This window comes from Panthera tigris, chromosome A2 (assembly GCF_018350195.1).
Source record: "Panthera tigris isolate Pti1 chromosome A2, P.tigris_Pti1_mat1.1, whole genome shotgun sequence".
NCBI classification, from domain to species: domain Eukaryota; kingdom Metazoa; phylum Chordata; class Mammalia; order Carnivora; family Felidae; genus Panthera; species Panthera tigris.
The window spans coordinates 90,971,906-90,997,970 of record NC_056661.1 but is presented as its reverse complement, the minus strand read 5'-3'; the positions used below and the strand labels follow the sequence as shown (position 1 = coordinate 90,997,970).

General features: G+C 39.8%; 1 protein-coding gene and 1 long non-coding RNA gene across 18 annotated transcripts in view; one reads left to right on the top strand and one right to left on the bottom strand.

Moving 5' to 3' along the window:
* ADAM22 (ADAM metallopeptidase domain 22) overlaps positions 1-21,363 on the bottom strand; it is a 235,764-nt gene extending 214,401 nt beyond the window's left edge. For all 15 annotated transcript variants that reach the window (XM_042965798.1, XM_042965686.1, XM_042965704.1 and 12 more), the window contains exons 1-2: positions 21,237-21,363; positions 20,611-20,771 (exon numbers count right to left, since the gene is read on the bottom strand). In XM_042965798.1, the coding sequence (XP_042821732.1) occupies positions 20,611-20,771; positions 21,237-21,321 (246 nt within the window). In that variant the 5' untranslated portion in view covers positions 21,322-21,363. The remainder of the gene's footprint in view (positions 1-20,610; positions 20,772-21,236) is intronic.
* Positions 21,364-21,694: 331 nt separating this feature from the next.
* LOC122233481 lies at positions 21,695-22,310 on the top strand. 3 transcript variants are annotated; one of them, XR_006211018.1, is made up of 2 exons: positions 21,695-21,897; positions 22,120-22,310. It is a non-coding gene; the product is annotated as an uncharacterized LOC122233481 (long non-coding RNA). The 3 variants fall into 3 exon arrangements; XR_006211017.1 differs by having other exon boundaries at positions 21,695-22,013; XR_006211019.1 differs by having other exon boundaries at positions 21,695-22,023.
* The last annotated feature ends 3,755 nt before the right edge of the window (positions 22,311-26,065 follow it).

Below are 26,065 nucleotides of genomic sequence, written 5' to 3'. Positions count from 1 at the left end.
AATTATATCCCAAGAAAGCTGTTATCAAAAAATATATTAAAAGTTAGGATTGTTGTCATAAACAAATACAAAGTTTTCACAGAAGAAAAATGGACTTTGTTATAATAACTGCTACTTTCTATAAAATTTTGTAAACAATTTCTTCTTCAATGATCTGTTCCTTTAGATTTTTGCCTTCTGAAGCTCTTCAGATAAAACATGTTTTTATAAAAGAAAATAAAGCAAGCTATTAAAATAGAGCATCTTATCCTCTAATCCAGTTCAACATATAGATTCCAACACTCAGCCTAGTTTAGGAACCAAGAGCCCAACCTTTTATCCCACTGCCCATCAGCCTCTTCGTGTCCTGCTTTCCTTCCCTTTCCTCACTTCCTGGCTAGGAACAGCCCTGTGGAGGATAGAGACTACTGAGGTCTGGACTGATGCAGAGAGGCCTCCCATCCCAAAGTAATTAAGATGCATTGTTACTCATTCAATTTTAAGAAAACAAATCCTACCTGATGTTTGAACTAAAACCATGTGAGGGGACAAACAAGAAACAAAATTATACAGCATAGAGCATACAGTCAATGATACTATAATTGCCATGTATGGTGACAGATGGTAGCTACACTTGTGGTAAGCACAGCACAGTGTATCAACTTGTGAAATCATGGGGTGCCTGGGTGGCTCAAGTCAGTTGAGCATCAGAATCTGGATTTCAGCTCAGGTCATGATCCCATGATTGTGGGAGCCAGCCCTGCGACGGACTACACCCTGAGTGTGGAGCCTGCTTAAGAATCTCTCTCTCTCTACCCCTCTGCCTGACTCGCATGTTCTCTCTGTCTCTAAAATAAAATAAACAAACAAACAAACTTGTGAAAGTGCTATGTTGTACATACCTGGAACTAATGTAACATTGTGTGTCAACTATAACTCAATTAAAGAAAAGAAACATGATTAATTTGTTTTGTTAAATTCCTGGAAAGAATTCAACTACATCAAAGCTGGAACCCACAATTAGCACCAGGGCCCAAATGTTCTACCCTCCTGGAATACTTGATAGGAGTCACAGCTCTCATGAAACTGAGTAACGCAGTGATTTGAATACACAAGAAACTGGGCACCAATTTCACACCAAGAAATGATCATGATGGAAGCTTAAAAAAAAAAAAAAAGTAACATTTATTGAGCTCTTACTATATACCACATACTCAGCCACAAGCTTTATGTGTATTATCTCCTTTAATCCTCACAACAACATATGAGCTGGGTACTATTCTTGCTCCAGTCTTATTGGTGTAAAAAGTTACAGGCATGCCAAGTTCACACAGTGAGCTAGTGGCAAAGGTAGGCTTTGAGCACACGCAGCCTAATTCTAGAACCTCCAACCCTTAATCACTATCCTATAATGTTTCCAAAAAATTGTATCAGGGACTTATTTCACTACGAATTAAGATTTATTCTTTTCTTTTTTTTTCTTAATGTTTATTTATTTTTGAGACAGAGAGAGACAGAGCATGAACGGGGGAGGGTCAGAGAGAGGGAGACACGGAATCTGAAACAGGCTCCAGGCTCTGAGCTGTCAGCACAGAGCCCGACGCAGGGCTCGAACTCACGGACCATGAGATCATGACCTGAGCCGAAGTCGGCCACTTAACCGACTGAGCCACCCAGGCACCCCGAATTAAAAAAAAAAATAGTAGATTCTTATTCTTAAAAAAAAAAATAGTAGATTCTGCAGGAATCAAGTAATACACAAATAATTATAAAGAAAAGAATTGATACGAATAATATCAAAAAAATTATTAATGTTAAAACAAAAGACACGATACAATGAGAATGGATGAGCCATAGTATTTTTTTTTTCATTTTACTTATTTTAGAGACAGAGAACAGAGGAGAGGGACAGAGGTGGTGGGGGGGGAGAGGGAGAATATCATAAGCAGGATCCACATTCAGCATGGAGCCCCACGTAGGGCTCGATCCCATGACCCTGGTACATGACCTGAGCCAAAATCAAGACTTGGACACTCAACCGACTGAGCCACCCAGGTACCTCATGCCATAATAATTTATAAAAGTATTGGCAATAACCAATAAAAGAAAAGAATCCATAATATATTTTAAATGCCTATAAATTAATAAAAGACAAATATTCTTATAGAAAAATGACAAAAGTATATGAGTAGACCATTTAGAGGAAGAAATATGATCAGCAAAAATGCTCAATCTCATTAGTCATCAGAGAAATGGGAAGTAAAATAATTACACACCATTCACATCCATAATGTTTTTATAAGTTTTTAAATCTTATGGTTCCAAATGATTATGAAGATGGAGACGTACAGAAATTCTCATGCACTGCCAGGGGACATAAATTGGTATATCACTATGTGATGTGGCATTATGTACAGAAGTTGAGAATGCACAAACCCGAAGAATCAACAATGGCTCTTCAAAATACATGTCCCACAGAAACTCATGCACATGTGTCTATCAATGGCAAATACTGCTTTAAGAGTGAAAACTTGAAAACAATCCACAAATACCACTAATATAAAAAGAAAGAAATGATGGTAAGTTTGTAACATAGAAAGCCAGACAACAATAAAAAAAGAATAAATTCAATTATTTTACCTGTACCAACTTAAGAAACCGAAAGTCAATGTTGATCAAGAAAGAAATAGGTATTAGGAAGAAGAACTGAATGTATATTTTACAACGGAAAAATATAGTACCAGAAGTAAAAAAAAAAAAAAATCCTGGATGGCCTTAAGCAGCCAGTAATGAAATAGCAGAATGAAGACAATAAAAATATCCAATCTGAAGAAGAGAGAGAAAAACTTCTTTCTTTAAAGTGAGGAGAGCTTCAGATCATGGGATACAATTTCAAAACGTCTAACACATGGATAAATGGAGTCCACATGGAAAAGAGTAAGATAATGGAGGAGGAAGAGGAAATTGAAGAAATAATAGCAGAAAACCTAACAAATTTGGTAGAAGACACAAATTTATAGATTCAACATCTGAATAACCTGTCTTGTTTGTATGTTGTTGAGTTTTAAGTTTACTCTATATATTCTGGATATTAATCTCTTATCAGATATATGATTTGCAAGTATTTTCTTACATTCTATGTGTTATCTTTTTACTTTGTTAATATAGTCGTGATACACACACACACACACACACACACACAAAGAAAGTCAATGGTGAGAAGTACCAAAAGGACGTATATGAAACCAAATATGCACATGTAAAAAAACACACAAAATAGTAATATACACTGTTTATGGATAAATATTTATGTAGTTAAAGTATAAAAAGCCAAGAAGGATGCACATTAATTGCAAGATAATGATTTTCCCTGGGAAGGATGGGGAAATGGAAGGCAGGAGAGCATCAACTGAATCTATAATGTTTATTACTTAAAAAAAACAAACAAACAAACAAACAAACTAGGGCCACCTGGGTGGCTCAGTGGTTAAGTTTCTGACTTGTGCTCAAGTCATGATCTCACAGTTCATGGGTTAGAGCCCCATGTCTGTGCTGACAGCTCAGAGCCTGGAGCCTGCTTCGGATTCTGTGTCTTCCTCTCTCTCTGCCTCTCCTCTGCTCATGTTCTGTCTCTCTCTCAAAAATAAATAAACATTTAAATTTTTTTAAAAAAAGCTATTAAATTTGTGTTGATTCTGTATGGTGAGTACAAGTGCCTATCACATAACAAGGAGTTTTAAATTTAAAAAAGCAACAAAAGTTGTCCTAAATAAATTTTCACAAACACCTTCACACAGTCGATTTTGTAGACTCCACATAACAGCCAAGGGATGAATAGCACAAGCACAGAGATGTCTCTAATACTACGGCCAGAAGAACTACAAGAAACAAAAATTAATATTTCTGAAAGCTGCAGGGAGCTTCACATTGACTCAACCTTCTGAAACCTTTTTATTTTTATTATTGAGAGAATGAGACAATGAGCGAGAGTATGTACAAGTGGGGGAGGAGCAGAGAGAGAGGGAGAGAGAGAATCCCAAGCAGGCTCTGCGCTGTCAGTGCAGAGCTCAACTCGGGGTTCCATCTCATGAACTGTATGAGATCATGACCTGAGCCGAAATCAAGAGTGAGCCACCCAGGCACCCCAACCTCTTAAAACCTAAACCAGAGCTGCTCAAAGAAGACCTGCCTTATAGGTATCAGGCTCACCACCAGGAATCCTATAGGTCAGATCATGACCCATTAGAGGGCTCTGAAATCACTGTAGTGCACCACAGCCAGCATTTTTTAGAAAATAACAGAGTAGAATGCGGCCCCTGGGTGGCTCAGTCATTCGAGTGTCCCACTCTTGACTTGATCAGGTCATGATCACATGGTTTGTGGGATCAAGCCCCACGTTGGCTTCTGAGCTGATGGTGTAGAACCTTCTTGGGATTTTTTCTCTCTCCCTCTCTCTCTCTATCCCTCCCATGTACATTCTCTCTCAAAATAAATGGATAAGCTTTATAAAAAAAAAAAAAAAGTAAAAAAAAAAAAAAGAACAGAGTACAATGAAATGTATACTACTGCATGTATTAAGGATAAGTATTTTTCAGGACACACTTGTTTTGGTATTTGGTGTGTTTGTGTTTTCACATGTTCACATAAAAACTTCTACACAAATGCTCATAGAATTATGCAGAATTCCAAAAAAGTAAAAACAACCCAAATCTCTATCAAGATGAATGAATAAGAGAATATTATTTAGCAATACAAAGGAATGAAGTAACACCTCATGCTATAACATGGATAAACCTTGGAAATACTATGCTGAGTAAAAGAAGCCACTCGTAATCATACACAGTGTATTATTCCATTTATATGAAATGTCTAGAACAGACAAATCTACAGAGACAGAAAGTAGATGGTTGCCTAGGGGTGAGGATGGGGGTAGGCAGTGTGGGAGAGTTTGGGGGATTGTATGGTCTTTGTGAGGTGATGAAAACATTTTAAAGTTGACAGTGGGGGTCGTTGCATTACTGTTTGAATATACTAGTAAACTTTGAGTTGTAAACAATTGTTAAGTGGATGAATTATATGGTATGTAAATTATAATCCAATAAATCTCTTATTAAAATATATACACACAGGGGCACCTGGGTGGCTCAGCTGGTTGAGCATCTGACTCTTGATTTCAGCTCGGGTCATGGTCTCACGGTTCATGGGATGGAGTCCCGTGTCAGGCTTTGCACCGACAGAGTGGAGCCTGCTTGAGACTCTCTCTCTCTCCTCTCTCTCTGTCCCTCCCCAACTCGTGCTTTCCCAAAAAATAAATTAATTAAAAATTATATATGTACACAATTAAAATATACATAATTTTGTTCCAGAGATTACACTGGGGCCACTCAAGTCATGAAAACTGTTAGAGTTCATTTCTATGGGCCAGCTACTTGATCCTAATATTTTGATGTGGGACCTCCCCACCACCATATGCCTCTATTTTCTTTTCTGGTCTTTAACCTACTTTTAGATCGTTCATTCACACTAAGCTATGAGTGCTTAAAAACAGCACAGAGTGCCATCCATCCCTCTCTGAGGTCTCTACTTATACTAAAGAAACTATTCTCTAGTGGTGTTTATTTTTTGTTAGGACACTTTTTAATGTTTATTTTTATTATTTATTTTGAGAGAGAGAATACAAGCAGGGGAAGGGCAGAGAGAGAGGGAGAAAGACAATTCCAAGCAGGCTCCATGCTATCACCACAAACCCCGATGCAGGGTTCAATCCTAAGAACTAAGAGATCATTACCTGAACTGAAACCAAGAGTTGGAAGATTAACCGACTAAGCCACCCAGGTGCCCTTGTAGTGGTGTTTATTCGGATTTAAGGCAGATGTGCAGAGCTTTTTGAGTCATGGAGATTTCATGGAGTAATAGTATTATATAGATATTATCTATATCTACCTCCTAAGAAACAAAGAAAGTAAATCTTTTATATTAACTTGTTAGGCCATAAAATGGTGTAGTAAACATTGGGGGCGAGGCAAAAATAAAGATAAAATAATAGACAAGGAAGTATCTGGGACTTAGTTAAAGGGAAACAAAAGACCATGTGTTATACTTAGTTCAAAAACCCAATTTAAAAAATCAAAATTATCAAAATTCCAAGAATAAATATCAAGGGAACTCCTTGGTTGAATTATGTCACATGAGTTTAGATCCATCAAAAACACTACATGGTCACTCTCCCAGAAGACATGCATCATTGTCTTAAAGAAAATGCAGCTCCAGGCACCAAACGGCAAACTCTGGTGAATAAAGTCACACACAAAGGTTAAACGGCTTGGATTTATTTTTGTTGGGGGAGATGAGGCTATAAACTGACATGAATGATTTTGTCACAGCGATTAAGGCTGCAGAGAGATGGCAGGCAGCCTCACGTGCCGGAATGTCAGTGTGCCAACCACTGTCCAAGTTCCCGCTGCCTTCTCTCTCCTTCCCATCACAGCCCTGCCTTTCCTCATAAACCTCGCTTCGAATGTGAAGCAAGAGCGACAGCCATTTCAGTTCAGATGCTCACAGTGACGGGATCCTCACAGAACCTGGGCATGCCATCTACAGGGTGTCTCTGTAGGGTGAGCAAGAATAGTTGTGGGAGGAAGAGGAACAAAGAGATCACAGATAAGGCAAAGTCCATGGCTCCTCTCAAGCTCATCCCAACAAAAGATTTTAATAATCTCAGGGAAAGAACTACTCTAACCATTGGAAATAAATCAAAAGTATGTAAAATCGTAACATAAATGGTCACAGAACTTTTCCCTGCAACTTTGAGACGGAAAATTGAAACAAAGCCAAAGTATTTGCTGAGCATCAACTATACGTCAGACACAACAAGAAGCAGTGAACGAACAACAGTAAATTTGAATGACAAAGTCCCAGACCAACATTATTCAGTCTAATTCATGGGGACACCTTCTATTAACACACCCAAGTTTTCAATGCCCCAGTCCCCCACCCCACACACCAACACACACATAAGCAGGAATAATTTTATGACCAGCCTCTGAGGCAAGTTTTACTATACCTGCAAAAGTGCCTCATCATTTCTTAATACTGAGTCTGAATCCTGTGGCAATGCAGTGATGGGTCATTCTAGAAGACTCTGAGAGGCACATGCTGAGCGACTATGGAGGGTGGACTGAGCACATAACTCAGAGTTTAAATCCAGGGAATGAAGAGCAATGAGAACAAACAGAAAAACGATTTTAGGAAGGCAATTAGTCCAGCAGTAAAAAGCAGAAGGGGCACTTCACTCCATGTCCAAAGAAAAGAAGGAATGAGAGACGACTGAAGGGAAACAAAAGACACAAACAGAAAAAAGAAAAGCCATACCCAACCCCTGCCCAAAAAAAGTTTTAAAGATAAGTAGTAAAACGGAAAGCTTGTTGAACTATAACACATTTTCCAAATCGCAAAATAATCAAGTCCAGCAATGTGCAGCAGGGATGGGTCCTAACACTGAATGTAAATAACCTTTCAGAGACTTGTTTTTTCTTTAGTTGCTAAGAGAAAAAGAGGAACTTGACAGAAATAGAGTAGGGGAGAAATAAAAAATAAACCATGGTCATGGGGAAAGTGAACAGAGGAAGACTAGGCTCACGGGAAAACAATAAATGGAAAGAGGCAACAGGAAAGTGCCCAAACTTGTACTGAGAGATGAAGAGAAAGAAATAACCGACCAGGGAAAACCTAACCTAATAACAGGGGTCTGGGGACATGGCATCAATGATTTCATCCAGCCAACATCTGCTTGTTGAGCACTAGGTACAGGGAGCCATGTACAAGGCTGTGTGTCAACACTGGGAAGAAATAAAAATGAAGATGAGGATACATGCCTTCGCCCCTTGTTTTTTCTGTACAATGAAATTAATGTAAAATAATTTTTACCCCATCACCCTAAGAAAACTGCAAACTTCACGATTTCATCATCAGAACATATAGGAAATGTCCTAAATATCTCATTAATCAATGACTTCACATTGATTTCACATGAAACTGGTTAAGCTATAAATTAATAGTATTCTCCCTTCATTAATTCTGAGTACGTTGTCTATGCAAGATGATTAAGAACTGTAAGAACATCATGCTAAACTTACTTCAGAAATTAAATGAGACTTTTCAGTATCTCAGCACCAATAATATTTTTCTTCCTGTTTTACCCTAGAAAATCCTGAAAACCAACAAAAATTGCTATACCGTGGTTTGAAATACCTTATCTCAAGTCACCCTCCCAGGCAGAAATTGCTTCACCTTTGGTGACCACAATGAACACTACTTGAATTTTGCCCACCTTCTTATCAATATCTGTCCAAGATTTAAGGTACTTTTATGTACCTTTTGTACATTTACAATGTACATTTACAGCTAAACTAATGTAACATTTACAGCTAAACTAGATGTACAAAGTCCTAAAGTGTGAACACAATTTTGCGGTTCTGAATCTAAATTTTCATCACCTTCAGTGATGTTTAAGTTTTTATCAAAATAAATAAAAATCTTCCTAAGAAATGATGGCTTAATTATTTTACATAACAGTACATTTGTAAATGCATCTGTAAAAACCAAATTCCCATTCTTCTTATTAAACATTATCTAAACTTTTTTGAAAGTTTAGGTAATGAAACTTGAAAGCACATGCAAGTACTCATAACTACTGCTAACTCCATATAATTCCAAACTCACCACGAAAATAACCCACTATTTATAGAAACAGAGACTGATACTGTCACCAGCAACATCCCACGATGGACCTCAAGACCTGACCTTTATTGCATAGATCCACCGACCTTTGTCCCACATTTTCCTTAAGTTCTTCTTTCCAGCTTATCTTTTAACAGGCAAAGGACCTCACAGCAACCCATGATGGAAACCGAAACGACTTTCTCAAGCAGTAACAACTGTCCTAAGAGTTCCAGCCTGCCCAGACCACCCAGACCAGTTTGAGCTCAACCACCAACTCACATCTGTGCACATGGACCATGGAGCGACTGACAGGAACCTCTGCCTTGTTATAATGCTAAAATCTCTGCCCCAAAAGGAGCACAAACCTCATTAACATTACACACAATGTGTGTATAGGCTTGTTTCTCTAAGGCACATGCGTGACTTCACGCCTACCTCCACATCCAAGGACAAAACGCCCCTTTCTGAATATTCTCCCTAACCCTAAATAAAAGGAACCCATTCACCGTTGCTCAGAGGGTCATGGCTTTGGAAGATATTCCCTGTGACCTCCTCACTTGCTGCAAGTCAAGTTTCCTTTGTGCAACAACTCTACCCGGTGTAGTCCCTATCAATAACTCACCAAGGAGTGCACTACATTAGTTTGATTACAATACTAAAATTATCCACGTCAGTAAATAAATGTTCCAAATAGCTACTGCAAAAGAACTCTTCAATCATTAACATACCTTTATTTAATGCATACCACATGGCATTCAAAATGAGCCTGTTGCTCATTTTGTACAAATAAAGTGTGATTTTTCAGAGTATATAAAGCCATAAATCTTTAAGCCTCATCTCTTGACCCAGGAGAAGCAGAGTCCACGGTCTGAACTATGCATAATGGGGCAGAGTGAGCCCGGGAAAGCCCTCTCCCATCAGCCTTCAGACCTTTAAAAAAGACCAACAAAGATGGGGCGCCTGGGTGGCTCAGTTGGTTGAGCGTCCGACTTCAGCTCAGGTCATGATCTCACAGCTCGTGAGTTCAAGCCCCACACTGGGCTCTGTGCTGGCAGCTCGGAGCCTGGAGCCTGCTTCTGCTTCTGTGTCTCCCTCTCTCTCTGCCCCTAACCCACTCGCATTCTGTCTCTCTCTCTAAAATAAACATTAAAAATAAAAAAATAAAAAATAAAAGACCAACAAACAGTAAGATGGAGGAAGAAGAAGAAAGCAGGAAGGAATAAAGAAGGATAAGAATAGGAAGAAGAGGAAAGAAAAAAAGACAAGGAGAAGTGAGGAAGAAGAAGGGAAATGGTTCTTCCCTCTGAAACAAAAACTTAAAACTCATGTGAGGATGAAAATGATCGCTGGTGCCATGAGAGACAGGTCAGGCTAAAAAACACTCCGTTTCCTTAAAAACACAAGCTCTAAATCAAGAGTGGAGCCGATCACTAAAACCTGGATGTGAGATTAAAAACTTAGGATGTGCCTCAGTCTGTTTCAGGTAGCTCTCTCTAGTTGGGACCCATCTGGCACAGTGCACCTAATATCTTCTCCCTGTAACTGCGTTGTGATTTCCCTGAGCTTTACCACCACACTTCTACCCACACCCTGTTCCTGCCCATGTTCTGATGACCCTAGACAGTTGTCTTCAGACAACTGCTCCCTCAGGCTACTTTAGATTAATACCACCATGTGTAACCTTGACAGCTCATTATGCCCACTGAGGATCCATAGCTGGGTTCCTGGCCAGACCCCTGACAGTGTATTCTAAAGGCATTAAAAATCCACTTGAGAATTCACAGAAATCTACAGAACTAGTTTTTGTCAAGTGCCAGCTCTTTCTACAGCATCTTGCTACCTAGTCCAAAGAATGAGAAACCACTTAAAGTTTGACCTGTGACCAGCGGTGCCAAATCACATGTACCAGCCTGACTCCCAACCTTCTGACCTCACTAGTGGGGGAGTGGGAGGGTGGGGGGAGGGGAATGGAGGCAATTTCTCCCAACCAAGCCTATATAAGAAGTAAACTGGAAAAAAAATAAAATAAGAAGAAGAGCAATTGACCGACTAGAGGTAAAGGCTAGAGACATGAGTTAGTGCCAAGTAGAATAAGGAGTCTAAGAAAACTGTCAGCCAGGAGTTCTCCTGCCTCAGGTAGAAAATGTTAAAGCCACTTGCAAAATGTGAGCTCTTGAGGCCCATCTTCAGGAAAGCCTCATTGATTTCTCATTCTTCCAAAAACGGTTATCTAATGTTCTTTACTTGGGACAAAAAAAAAAAAAAGAAAAAAAAATGCAGCAAAAGGGCAACTACTGCTCAGTGCTAACTAAAATGCCCTGGTACAAAATCGATTTTTAAAAAGGAGAAAAATGTTGATCTACCCTTGCTGATACATGTATATGATTCTGAAAAACCTCTTCAACAAAAACAACAGATTGTGGGGGGTGGGGGCCAGGGGGTGGATTAAGTTGTTTATTCCTTCTCTTCCCAGTTATAACTGCTGGTATTTCTTGGTCATGGTATGGCATTTTTTATTTTCAAAATCAAATTACATCTAATAGTCTGCTCTAGGGAAGACAAAACAGATTTTGATCTTAAAAGCAACTCAAATGATGAAATCAGGAATAAAGGACAACTAGAAGTCTAAAATCATTTTTATATATGAAGTATTTATATTCTAAAAATACAGCACACTGATAAGTAAAAAATAAAAACACAGCACACTGAACTCTATTTTAATTATGTGTAAAAGAGTTACAATTATCGAAGGGGGCTATAAATTCAATATTTAAAGACTAACATTTATTCATGTATTCATTATTTTATACCATACCAAGTTTCAAAGAGGACTTGAGGATGTTTACATGGACACTTACAAGATATTATAAGCAGATGAGAAAACTGGAGGGAAAGGAAAATTTATCACTTCAAGAAATATTTATTAAGTACCTACTCTGTGCCAGGCACTGGGCTAGGCAGTGGAGATGTGTGGTGAACAAACAGACAAGATCACTATTGTCATACACAATTCTCGTAGTTTATATTCCAGAGATGGCACACTGGAGGAACGACAATAAACAAGCCAATCATTAAAAAGAATGTCAAGTGCTGACAAGTGCTGGGAAGACAAGAGAGTAACATGATGTGATAGGGGGTGGGTGGACCACTTTAGGCAAGCAGACAGAGGAAACCTCTAAGATTACTTTCCCTAAGCCTGAATACAGATATGACGTTTCATATTGACAAATTATCACGAGTCAAGAGATATTTCAGATGACTCTTGAGCTGAAATGGGTGCTGATGAGCTAGGATGGAGCTGGAATGAAAACTCAGGCTATGACTCTGGCTTGGAGGAGGGCACAATTTGCCTCTAAACTTCTGGCGTACCACCCAAGGAAGGAAACAATTACATGACAAATCTCTCCTCTTGGTCCTGATGAGGCACCATCCATAATGTTTTCCCCAGACTTCAATTAATACTGTAACTGGTTTCTCAGGAATAATTCTTACAATGTCCTTTAAAATATCCTTTTGAAAAGGTCTGATAAATTATTGAAGAGGTGAGTGATGCAAATAAGAAAACTGATCCCAATTCAGATACAAATTCTTGTGACTAACTTAAATCCAGACAGATTTAAGATGAAAAAAAAAAATCTCTTAAATCTTAAGGATACACAGAGCTCCTTGACCCTGCGTGCAAATTGGAATCCACTGGGGAGATTTTTTTTTTTTTTCATTACCCAGAATCCCAGTAGGTGAGGCCAGCACCCTATGGAGGAACAGAGGATAGTTCCCCATAAATAGTTTCTTCCCTCCCCCATAAAGAGTTTTTTCTGAGTTTCTGGCAGATAAAACTCCAAGTACTGAGTACAGATATTCTGTGCTGTTGTTTAGATGTAGATTCAAATATGTCTATGTGGCTAAAAGAGTATCTGAGGTAGAAACAGAAATTATATCCACTTCTAGAAATGAAGACATGTAATAAGTGCTAAACACGACATCGATTCACACCTGAATGAAGTTAGCAAGGGAGGAGACATGAGCAGAACCAAGAGTTTCTCAAAGAAATGTTAGGATGATTCCACCACAGAGATGAATGGGTAACTACATGTTAAATAAGTAGCATATATTACAGAAGGATTATTTTATTTGGATCTCTAACATTTTCTTTGAGAATTCTTCTCCTAATACTACTGCTTCCTGGTTGTATGACCTTGGGCAGGTTAATTAGCTTCCTTAAGCCTCAGTAGCCTCATCTATAAAATGGATATAATATCTACCTCATAATGATAATACATGTAAATCACTCATCACAGTGCCTGGTACATGCTACATATTCAATAAATATTCATTCTTCTTTTTCATTTCTTTCCCTTAATATTTGCTTTCTAGGGCTTTTATTACCAAAATAAATGTGTATACTTATTGTTACATGAAAGCATGACTAGATGCTCACAGAAGCTATCATTTTGGTTATTAATGATTATGTATCGCTTTTCCCTGAAAGCTTTGATATTTGGAACTCTGGAGCTACTTGCTCTGTGAAGCTACAAAAGATATTCTGTATCTTTTCCTTTGGAGAAAGGTAAGGGTATCGATCCCTGTTTAGCATTTGTTTCTGTTTTATGAAACTTTGACCACAAAAGAATATACATAATTTTGGTACTGACTGTTGAATATTAAAATCTTCAAATTACACAGAAAGATTATAACAATAAGTGTACACATGCAATTCCAAACTAGAACATGACCCTTGAAGAGGTGTTTTTCATCTTTTAAATGTTAAATATCTTTATATAGTCCATTCTCATTCTCAAATTAGTAGAAATGATGCATTCCTACTGTTTCTGCAAGCTGCAAAAAACATAAGGTTCCAACGGGACCAAGTGTAAGAAAGCTTTGATCTCACTGCCATTGAACGACATCTAAAGAAATGTTGGTGGCCTCCTGCCATAAAGCCAGTTAAGCATAGTGGTTAAGCCCAGGCAGTGCAGTGGAGTTAAAGTACCTGCGTTTAATCCTTTCTCAGCTACCTACCGGCTTTGTGGTTTTACAGCTGATAAGTACTACCTGTCACGTGATTCTTGTGGGACTGCAATGAGTTAATGTGCACCAAGTACTAAGAAAACTGTTGGGTACATAAAAACTAACCACATAAGTTATTGTATTTAAGTATGTTAGTGTACATTATAACATATATGATAATACTACTATAAGCACTTCTCTCTTTTCCTTATTTGTTTCCTTCCTCCTTGTCACCACTCTCCTTACCATCCTTTCCTCTTCTGCTCACTCCCCTCCTTTTATTAACATCCTTTTTCCCTTTGGAGCTTATCCATGAAATATAATGATAAATGTGGCCTTATCTCAGCCCCACTGGAGCTACTGAGAGCTAGTGACCTTACAGACTACTGCTCTCAATGAACCATGACAAGAAAGCAGGCCTCCCTCCATGTATAGACTTAGAAAGGGCTTTATCACTAAAAATGACAGAATACTTCACATTCTTTGAAAGTTGAGAAAGCAAACAAAACTAAGAACGATTTTTACCAAGCCATAAGCTCTTAGAGTCATTCACAGTTTTTCAGGTATAAATGTAAAGAAGTGAAGAGAGGGGCGCCTGGATGGCTCCATCAGTTAAGCGTCCGACTTCAGCTCAAGTCATGATCTCACAGTTCGTGGGTTAGAGCCCCGCGTCTCGCTCTGTGCTGACAGCTCAGAGCCTGGAGCCTGCTTCAGATTCTGTGTCTCCCTCTCTCTGCCTCTCTCCCACTCGTACTCTGTCTCTCTCAAAAATAAGTAAAACGTTAAAAAAATAAAAAATAAAAAAAAAAGAAGTGATGAGAGATGGGTTCTTTTTGTATGCAGTGAGATCATTAGGCATAATTTCAAAGATGCCCCAAACATACATATACAAATTGGGATCTCACAGAGTAAAAACAAGACTTAAAGAAAACTCCCACAATTCTGAATACCATTTCTTTTAACAATTTAATTGTAAGGGAAGGATGGTGGTAGGAGAATTAAAAAAAAAAAAAATGTGGTAGGAAATGTCTCCTTCCTATTTATAGCAGAACAAACTTTTTACTGGTGGCAAAACTTTATCAATATTGAGCTACTTAGGTTTAACAAATGCCCATTAAGAAAAAAAAAAAAAAATGCTTGTGCTATCCTTGCAAAATACTCCCAAAGCTATAATTCCTAGGAGCCCTTTTTTTGCCAGAGAAGCAGTACCGCAGACAATTTACCGTGAAGCTGACTCAGTGCTCCCAAGTGAAACAGCACAATTTTAACTACAGCTCATCCATGCTTAGGCACATGTATAAATATACTCATAAAAATGGAGCACACTAGAGGCACTTGGGTGGCTCAGTTGGTTGAGTGCCCGACTTCAGCTCAGGTCATGATCTCGCCGCCGCCGTTCCTGAGTTCAGGCCCCCCCACTGGGCTCTCTGCTGTCAGTGCAGAGACCACTTTGGATCCTCTGTCTCCCTCTCTCTCTGCGCCGCTTTCTCTCTCTCTCAAAAGTAAATAAGCCTTTTAAAAAAATGGGAGCACATGACTACTTACCATCTTGCTATACCATCTGGCATTACTGATTTTCAAAAGTATGATAATTTACAGATCTGTGTTTTTGGTACCTGACTACTTGAGAAGCTACAACACTATCCAGGGAAAGAGACAGAGAAATGAGTAGCCCAACTATTCACTGAAAGCAAAGACTTATGATAAAAAGAAATTCTGCTATTTATAGAGAAATATCAATGGGTGAAAAATAAATAATTGAAAATATATGGGGTGAACACATGACAAAATAAACCACCAAATAACTTATCTTTGATGTTAACAGTAAATCTGTCCTGCTTGGCTAGCCAAAAAAAAAAAAAAAAAGGAACCATTAAGGTGCTTTTTCTTTTTTTAAGAAATTTTTTTTAATGTTTTTTATTTATTTTTGAAGGAAAGAGAGAGACAGAGCGTGGGCTGGGGAGGAGCAGAGAGAGAGGGAGACACAGAATTTGAAGCAGGCTCCAGGCTCTGAGCTGTCAGCACAGATCCGACACGGGGCTCGAACTCACGGACCGTGAGATCATGACCTGAGCCGAAATCGTACGCCTAACCGACTGAGCCACCCAGGTGCCCCTAAGGTGATTTTTCTTAAAAATAGCAATTAAATGGGGGCTCCTGGGTGGCTCAGTCGGTTGAGCGCCGACGTCGGCTCAGGTCACGATCTCGCGGTCCGTGAGTTCGAGCCCCGCATCGGGCCCCTGTGCTGACAGCTCAGAGCCCGGAGCCTGTTTCAATTCTGTGTCTCCCTCTCTCTGACCCTCCCCCATTCATGCTCTGTCTCTCTCTGTCTCAAAAATAAATAAACGTTAAAAAAAAAAAAAAAAAAAAATTTAAAAAAAAAAATAGCAATTAAATGATTATCAGTTATCAGTATCAAACCATCAATAAGGCTCAGGAGGCACTATCTTGCCCATATGGATGCCCAGTTAAAAAAGTTTTATCTATTTATCTGCAAACACCCAATTCCTTCAGCACAAATCACTTCAGGGCAGAAGAAAGAAAGACTGAATAATTTGAATATTCTAGTTCCCTGTGCTATTTTACAGGACTGAAATTATCTCAGACTAGGTATACTAGTCTTGAGGTACCTTGAGGTACCAAGGTATACAGACTTGAGGATACCAAGGTTACCCACAATCAAACATGGTTTCTTGGACTATCATTTCTAGAACCTGATGGCAAAATAACCTTTCATTATGGGTTGATCATCACACTTGGGATAAAAACAAAGTATGCATTCAAGTAACTAACTGGACAGGTAATAAAGAAATCTTTTACAACATGGACTCATCAACAGAATTATTATTTCACACCAATCATATTGCCAGTATTTCCCCAAAACTGTAATAAAAATTTCTTTTAAAAATATCAGTATTCTGTGGCACTTGGGTGGCTCAGTCAGTTAGGCATCTGACTTTGGCTCGGGTCATGATCTCACAGTTCATGAATTCAAGCCCCTTTGGGCTCTGTGCTGATAGTTTGGTACCTGGAGCCAGCTTCAGATTCTCTGACTCCCTCTCTCTCTGCCCCTCCCCTGCTCATGCTCTGTTCTCTTGTCTCTCGAAAAATAAATAAACATTAAAAAAGTAATAATTTGAGTATTCTTTTCCATTCAGTGGTTAAAAACTGAAACAAGGACACATTAAGAGTAAAATTAAGGTGTTTTATACCATCATAGTTCTTGTGAGCTTCCTGAAACATTAAGTGATACGTTACTGGTTTCCTTACTGTAGATCAATGACTTTATCTTACCAGGTGTGAAGTAATTCCTGAATTAGGTTAGATGACCTATAAGGTCTCCACCATCTCCAGGACTGTCAGATTCCACTTACTTATGTAAATTTTAGTAATGTGTAATTTACTTCTGGGAATGTGTTACATTCAGGTAATTAGGGCACCATTTTGCATTAAAGTGATGTCATAAAGTTTCTAAATAGTACTCAAGCAGCCTGAGGGAGTAAATGTTATTTAACAAAAACTCATATAATGCTTACAATATACCCAGCATTGCTCTAAATGCCTTATAAACTCATTTATATGGTATTTTCAGTTTACTAACTAAATTCTTAGGAAGCTAACGAGTATGTGAATTAGCATTTACCAATAAATTAAAGTGAACAACCACTTGAACTTACCCTGTGAAATTAAAATTATTCATTTCTAACAATTAGGACCATCCCACAGTATCATGAGTCTGGTCAGTAAACTCTCCTTACTAAAGTCCTTCAATTGCCTTTGGGACAAAGTCCAAACTGCTCCACAAATCATGAAGGTACTGCAGCATTTACTCTCTGCTTTCCTGTTTTGGCTCATCTGTCCTCTAAATCCTATTTGCACCTAACAAAAAAGTGTCCTAATTCCCAAATGTCCATGTACTTCTGCCCCTTTGGTTTGACATGCGCATCCCCTTCCTTTAATCTGGCCCATTTCAGCCTCAAAACACAGCTAAGACAGCACCTCCCCGTGAAAGCCCATCCTGCCTGCTCACCTGGGTTAAACACTGTCTTCACTGCCTCCAAAGCTTTCTGTGATCACCTCCAGAAACTCACACAGAAGGGCAGAGTATAACTGCTTATCCATTCATGCACGTTCCCACTTGTCTATAAATTCCTTAAAGGTTTGAAGTGTGTCTCTTACCTCTAAATCCCCAGAGCCTTGTACAAAAATTGGTACACAGTATGAGCTCAAGTAAATAAGTGCCTTTTAAATACACAAACCAACAAATGATTATATAAGCTTTGCAGGCTGATAGGAAGGCATCCCAATTTTATTTCTGAAGAAGAAAGGAAATTACTAAAAAATATCTATGGGTAGCTAAGATGCCATAAATTTTATCTATTTAATTACCAAAGAAATAACAAGGGCCAAATATAATCAGCTTGAGTTTTTAGATCCAATGCCAGCTCTCAATGAATCTAAAAATGCAGGAACACTCCTGAGTTCCCTAACTGTAGGAAAATTTGGCATATGGCAACTAAGTCTTTACAACTGTAACTGCCAGATTCAGATCTAGCAGTCAGCGATTTCTAACTGTAGTTTAAGGAGCACGGTAAAATGCAACAGCCCCCCAGGTGATACAGACATCCAACCAGGTGTTCGGTATATAACTTACTACGTGCCAGGCACTGAGGTAACTACTTATAATAATTACTTTGATGGTAAGACAGTAGACAGTATCTTCACTTCCAATCCTGACTTGAATAAACAATCTATTCATGCTGTTCAACCTAAATCATACCAGTTCATCCATACCTCACCAAAAGCCAGAGTCATTCTTCCTAACTGTGAGTTTTATTATTTTAAGAAGAAACTGCACAGGCCCAAGGTATCTTCTGCCCCAAGTGGAAAGGCCAATGAACCAAAAAACTGCCGAAGTGGTGCTCCATAAATAGGAGAAAAGAAGGAGGACTGGCCTGTTTTCCAAAAGTGGTGGTCTTTCACCAACATAGTGAAGGGCAGAGGGTACCTGAAGACATTACCAGCATATGGCAGAGATGTGGGAGTTTCCAATTCTAAAATTTTCTTTTTCTATATTTCTACTTCTGTCTCCCTCCTCTCCGAGAAAGACTTTGTGATCTGTTTTAAAGCACTGGCTATATCAGCAAAAATTCAGGCTGAGAAACTACAGGATGAAAGACCCCCTGTCTTCAATGAATAAATCGTAAGGAAAAAATGAAGGAAACAGAAGGGGGTAAATTATGCATTAAAGAGACTCAAAAAAATAAACTAATTGCAGTCTATAGACATCATTTGGGTCCTGGATCAAACAAACAAACTTAAATGTATACATATTATATTTACATATATTTATCTAATATACTTAAATATATTTTACATATTTATAATATTTATGTATTAGGTATAATAACAGGGTTACATTCTTTCTTGAAAGAATCCTTTTAGAAGTACAGAGTGAATTTTTTATGAATGAAATGATCTGATCTGCCTCAAATACAAGAAGGGGAAGAAAACAGGTAGGAGACAGATGAAACAAGACTGGCTATGAGTTGCTAATTGTTGAAGCATTATGTATTTATTCTAATATTCATTCATTATAACATTCTATTTTGCATATGTATGTGAAATTTTTCCTAAGCAAAAGTTGTAAATGAGTGTGAGAATATTCCTCCACAGAAATAATTCTCATTTATTGAAAAATAAGAGTGTCCCCTGTTTCTTCAGTTTTACTATGAAAACAAGTCAAAATGAAAGAGAAGAGGTATTTATCAAACAATTCAAATAATGGAAATCTTCATTAAAGCTTGGCACACTGGACTTTCTACCACAGTGCTCAAACTTTAATGGATATTAGTGTAGCCCTTTAAATTAATTTCTTATATGAAAATTTCAACAGAGCTAAGCATTGGCATTTTTATGATTTATATGGCATTTTTCTGCTTCCACATATTTTACAGAAATAGATCAAATATTTTGACTATCACAGCTACAACATACATCTTGAAGTATTAATAAATGTATTTACACACGTGAAAATGTTCAGCTGCCTTTAGGTCAGCAAAATTTACAACATTTTCAACCACACGAACAAGCTCTACCTTAATATGTACTTACAGGTGAATAAACTGCTTGCCATACAAAATACAAAAATTGCTTAGAGAGCCCTGAAATAATTACTTAAATTAGCAAGTAAGTCCAAAATAATTTTCAGGCATTATCTGTGGGCATGTGATATTGATCTAAATATGGGTAAATGGAATAAACTTAGATTTTTTTTAACATAGTTTATAAATGCCCAAAAAACAAAAGGACTCAAATTACGCCAAAGGACCATTGCCAGTGAAGAAATGGAGGAGGAGAGGCCTTTCCTGAAACGTGGAGGTGAATGGGTACATCTCTGGTGTCCATAAATCGAGTGAGCTGAGAACCCTGCAGGTTAGCTTATTTTTACAGTTTGAGTTTAGTTAGGGATGTCTAGGCTTGTCTTTCCATTTTTTCTACGGTACCAACCTTGGTTTAAATCACGTATAAAGTCTTTTTGAGGACTAAAACAACTACAACAATAATGATGATGCAAACCCTGCCCACACATTACATCCTTTCTTGCCTATGCATGTTTTTTTGCCTGCCGGAGGTGAGAGGGTCTCCGCCCCCCCGCTGAGGCTACCGCACTGCCGAAGACATCCCGCACAAACTCCTCTCTAGCAAAGCTCCGGCCTGTGGTGCTTTGAGGGGTTTGTCCCCCCTCCCTTCTTTTTCGCACTGGGAGCGCCATGCACGACTCGCACTAGGGCTGCGCTCCTTCCACCGAAGACACTGCATCTCCAGGGCGACGGAGAGCAAACGTGGGGTCAGGGTGGGCCAGGCCGCGCCCGGGCCCACCCCCTGGACCGCGCCTCTCACCTGCCCGCCGCCGGGGTGGCCCCGCACCCGCGTGTCGAGCGCGTCGTGTCCAGTTTCGTCTTCACCGCCCGAGCGGTAGAGGAGCCGGAGTGGCACGATGCTCTGGCGCTCCAGGAAGCGGTTTTCGTTCCTCCTCTCCAGCTCCGTCAACGAGGCGTCTCCTCCAGGCAGGACGAGGGTAAGGAGGGAGCGGGGAGAAAAGGAGAAAATAATGACCCTGACCCACACGCGTGTCTCCTGCGGTCCGACGTCTTCTGTAGGAAAATCCCACCGCCCCCTCCCTCCAGGTCCCTCTATCTGGGAAGGACGCAGAGACACCAGCCGGAGAGCCTTGGACCAGCTCATCTGAGATCATCCAGGATCGGGGCCCAGAAGCACAGCACCCCTTTCCCATCCTCCGCATTCCGCTTCTTCAGAAGAGGAAAAACATGCATTTGACCGAAGGCTTCTAATGCATCTGCGCGCCCCCACACATGTATTTTTGCTTCACTTCTCACCACCCTTCTAAATAAAAAAATCTCCCCGCGCACTCGGGAAACGGGCATGCCCGTTTCCAGTGCGCTTGAGGGCTGCAAAGACTCCTGGAAAATGGTACGTCCCTAAGCCACACAGGGTGGCGAACTTACCTGCCCGACCGCAGCGCGCCGGGGGGCAGGTCCCCAGGGCGCAGAGCAGCAAGAAGGGCACGGACGCAGCCGCCGCCGCCTGCATGGTGCTGCCGTCAGCCCGCCTCGTTCGAGACGCTCAGCTAGCTCCTCATGCCTCGGCAGCAGGGTCCGGCTCCCTCCGCCCGCGCCCCCCGGCTCTCCTCGGCCACCCCCTCCCAGCCCCGGACCGTGCTGCGGCGGCCGTGGCGCTGCAGCCTCCGCCGCGGCGCTGCCTCAGTGCTGCATTGTGCTCCGCGGGTGCTTCCGCTGGCGGGGGGAGCGAGCGAGTGCTGCATTGGGCGGTTGGCTGTAGCTAAGTGGATTCTAGCGCCTCCCACCTCATCCCATGGCAAAGGCTCTGGCGGGCGACGAGCGCTCGGCAGGGAGCGAGCGCCTGGTGCACTCGCCCCCCGCGCGCACGGGCAGGGGCGCGCGCAGGAGAGTCAGCTGGGAAATGTAGTTCTCCGCGTCCCGCTCCTCTCCACTGCGGTGCGGACGGTAGCGACTTTCGGGACCACGAGATCCTCCATAGCCGAAGACCGGAGGGAGGAAAAGGGCAGGAGAAAGAGAGGTCATCCCCGCAGGCCTCCTGGCACCGAAATATCCAACTATGCCGCTGGATACAGTATTCCTCCACTCCGTACATCCTCAATAATGTTTTTCAAAGAGTTACTGGTTACATTATTAACGGGGAATCACTCCCTCAAGAGAACATGCTAAGTTCATCATTCATCGAATACTGATTGAGGACCTACTGTATGGCCCGGTGGTTAAGAACGGGGATACAACCGTGAAAGACATGAGTGTAAGACGCATGTGCTCTAAGATACAGTTGAGTAAATACTGTTGTTTTTTTTTACAGGACGGTGTGAAAGTGCCCGACAGTGCTTAGAGGAGCATCGTTAACTCAGCCAGGGGAGTCAAGGGAGAACATCAAGAAGCTCTACTGGAAGGATGTCTTGAATATAGCCCAAGTCTCCAGGATATTTTGTTCTTTCTCTGATCTCTGCCTGTCTCAAACCTGTTTGTGAAAAACAGACTTGGGGAACTCTACTTTCTCAGGCTGCTTATTCCATTTTTCTCTAATTCCAAATGTTAGAAACTCTTTTGAGGATAAGACAGTAATACAATACATACAATTCAGTAATTAGTTATCACCGTAATTAACACTTGTGTAGTATGATACAGTTTTTCTGGGGTCACATATAATGTCGTTTGATCTTCGGGTCAGCAATTTAATAAGTGTTATTATTCCCATTTCAGAGAGGAGGAAATTAAGGCTTAGAGCTGCACCTTCTAAATACTGCAACCACTAGCTACATGTAACTATTTAAATTTAAATTAATTAAAAGTAAATAAAATTTAAAATTCTATTCCTCAGTCACACTAACCACATTTCTTGTGCTGCATTTGGCTAGCAGCTACTGTATTGTAGAGCAAGAATATGGGGTATTTCCATCATTGCAGACAGTTCTATTGGACCACAGTGGTTTGGGGAACTTAAATGATTTCCTAAGTTCCCGTGGCTTGTTATAGAGTAGACTGGATATCCTGCTTTCAAATCTGAGTCTATTTCCACATCTTCCTGGTCAAACCCGTGTTTTTGTCGCCTCCATCCTGATTCTGGTCCTGTAAAACATGCACAAGAATCTTCCACGTGATGTTCTTTGAAGATGTTTTTCCTTCCCCCGTGGGCAAAAATTCTTTTTACCCTTGCCTTTTGTGACACGGTTCTAGGTTTCCTCATGATCATGATGATTTGAAAATACACTCCAGTATGTCAGTGTTCCAATTAAAGTGTGGTATTCAAAATTAAATACAACTTAGACATGGTTTTACAAGCAAACAGTAGAGAGGGACTCTTTTCTCCCTTGAGGGAACATTCTATCATCTCTAGGTAACCACATCTCACTGATCTTATTGTCATTTCAAAAAAAAAAAAAATTCCCCAAATTTTCAAATAAATAAGACACTTAAGAATTTTATATATGACATGCAATTATAACCTGAATAAGATCTAAAAGATTTCAGTCGTACACTTTACACCTTGATGCAGGAGATTCCATAGTAGTTACAGTAAAAGAGAATTAAAACCTACAGGCCTGGAAAAGCCCAATATCTTCATCTTCTATATCATACATCTAAATTCTTAACCCAATTCTCTAAGTTGGAATAATTAATTTTACAGGTTTTGTAAATATTGTGCTATTCTAAGTATACTCCATATTTTTTTTAAATTTACACATCTCTTATTGTTATAAGCAATGCCTCCCTGTGCATGTCTTATAAGCATTTCTCTAAGACAGACACTGGATTTAGGACTTGCTTAGTCCAAAAGGTTTGCACATTTTTTTAAGGTAGTAGATACATGCCTGTATTTATTTTTTATTTTTTTAATGTTTATTTATTTTTGAGAGAGTGCAAGCTGGGGAGGGGCAAAGAGAGAGGGAGAGAGGATCCGAAGCAGGCTCTGCATTGACAGCAATGTGCCCAACGTGGGGCTTGAACTCACAAACCGCGAGATGATGACCTAAGCTGAAGTCAGACACTTAACTGACTGAGCCACCCAGGTGTATCTAGAGACATGCCTTTAAACCATTTCATCTTCTTGGCACAGAATGGACATCCTGAGAGGCGAGGTAAGCGAGAAGATACCTGCTCTAAACTACACAGTTTCTCCAAGGTGTGTGTTGTTCTGGGGAGGGCCAGGAGTAAGCTTATCCCAGTGTCATTTCAAAACAAAACATCCCATCCTCTAGAGACAGAATATTCTTTGAATCTCTTTGAAGTAATGCTTCTGACTGCATCTTGCCTATTTTGTATATATTTATATTTGATATATAGGTTTTTGGTGAATTTTTTATTTGGTTTCCATCATCTGGTTAATTAACACATTCATCACCTCAAATACATGGTGGGGATGGGGAGTGGGAACATTTAAGTTCTATTCTCAACAAATTTCAGTCATATAACACAATGTTATCAACTATAGTCACCAAGTTTTATGTTAAACTCTCAGGTATTATTCAACTTATAATTAAAAATCTGTACCCTTTTACCAACCACTCGCTATTATCCCCACCTCCCAGACCTGACAACCAATTTTCTACTCTCTATTCTAACAAGTTTGACTTTTTTTTTTAGATGCCACGTATAAGTGATATCATGCAGTATTTGTGTTTGGGGGGCTTATTTCACTTAGCGAAATGCCCTTAAGTTCCATCAATGTTGTTGCAAATGGCAGGATTTCCTTCTTTCTTATGCCTGAATAATATTCTGTGGCATACATACACCACATCTTCTTTATCCATTCAACTGATTTGTATGAGTTAGTTATATATTTTGGATATTAACCCCTTATCAGAAGTATGCTTTACAAATATTTCCTCCCATTCAGTAGGTTGTCTTTTCATTTTGTTGATGGTTTCCTTTACTGTGCAGAAGCTTTTTAGTTTGACATAGCCTCAGTTGTTTTTTGTTTTTTTTTTTTTTACTTTTGTTGCCTTTGTTTTTGGTATTAAGTCAAAAAAGTCATTGCCAAGACTAATGCCAAGTTGATGTTGAGAGTGGTGGAGTTGGTTAATAGAACATGGTTCCTTTAGAAGCAAAACAATGGAGAATAACAAGATAATTTCTCAATATGTACCTTTAAAATAAATCAGCCTCAGGAGGCTGAGAGAAGTTGCTGCAATCAAGAATCATGATCTGTTTCCAGACTTAAGTCAGTTTTCAACCAAGAAACCACTGAAGAAAAAGTCATATCCTCAGAAGAAGGACCCGGCATCACATGGTAAGTACACATGGTAACTATTCCCTCAGCTCTTCCCCAAAGGGACTTACCTCCATTTACCTGGGTAACTGTACTGGGGAAAGGGGGAAGAATACCCAAATAATTGTTGGATGCAGAGTCTCAACTGGCAGTGATACCTGGGACCAAAGTACCTATTAAATTGGGTGCATGGGAGCCAGCTAATAAATGAAGTCCTCACCAAGCTTTGGCTCATAGTGGGTCAACAGTGTCATTTGCTTAGCCTCTTAATGTTTTATTAGAAAAGAAATACTTGGGGGCACCTGGGTGGCTCAGTCAGTTGAGCATCCAACTTTGGCTCAGGTCATGATCTCACAGTTCATGCATTTAAGCCCCACATGGGGCTTACTGCTGTCAGCCTGTCAGCACAGAGCCCACTTCGGATCCTCTGTCCCCGTCTCTCTGCCCCTCCCCTGCTTGTGTTCTCTTAAAAATAAATAAACATTTAAAAAAAGAAAGTAAAGAAATACTTAGTACTTCAGTAAATCCCCCACATTGTATCTCCGGCCTCCAGGGTAAGAATTATTATAGTGGACAAGACCAAAAAAAAAAAAAGAAAGAAAAGAAGAAAGAAAAAAAAAAAAAAAAAAAGACCAAGTTAGAATCTGTGAAACTGCCTCTATCTCTCAGCCAAATAATAAATCAAAAACAATATCTCATGGGGCACCTGGGTGACTCAGTCGGTTAAATGTCAACTATTGATTTCAGCCCAGGTCATGATCTCACTGGTTCCTGAGTTCAAGCCCCACATCAGGCTCTGCATTGACAGTATGGATCCAGCTTGGGATTCTCGGTCCCCCTCTCTCACTGCCCCACCCCTGCTTGTGCTCAATCTCTCTCAAAAATAAATAAATAAACCTTAAAAATATCTTTTTTCCTTAATTTTTTAAGATGTTTATTCATTTATTTTGAGAGAGAGAAAAAGAGTGTGAGCAGGGGAGGGGCAGAGAGAGGGGAAGAGAGAGAAGCCCAAGCAGGCTCTGTGCTGTTAGAGCAGAGC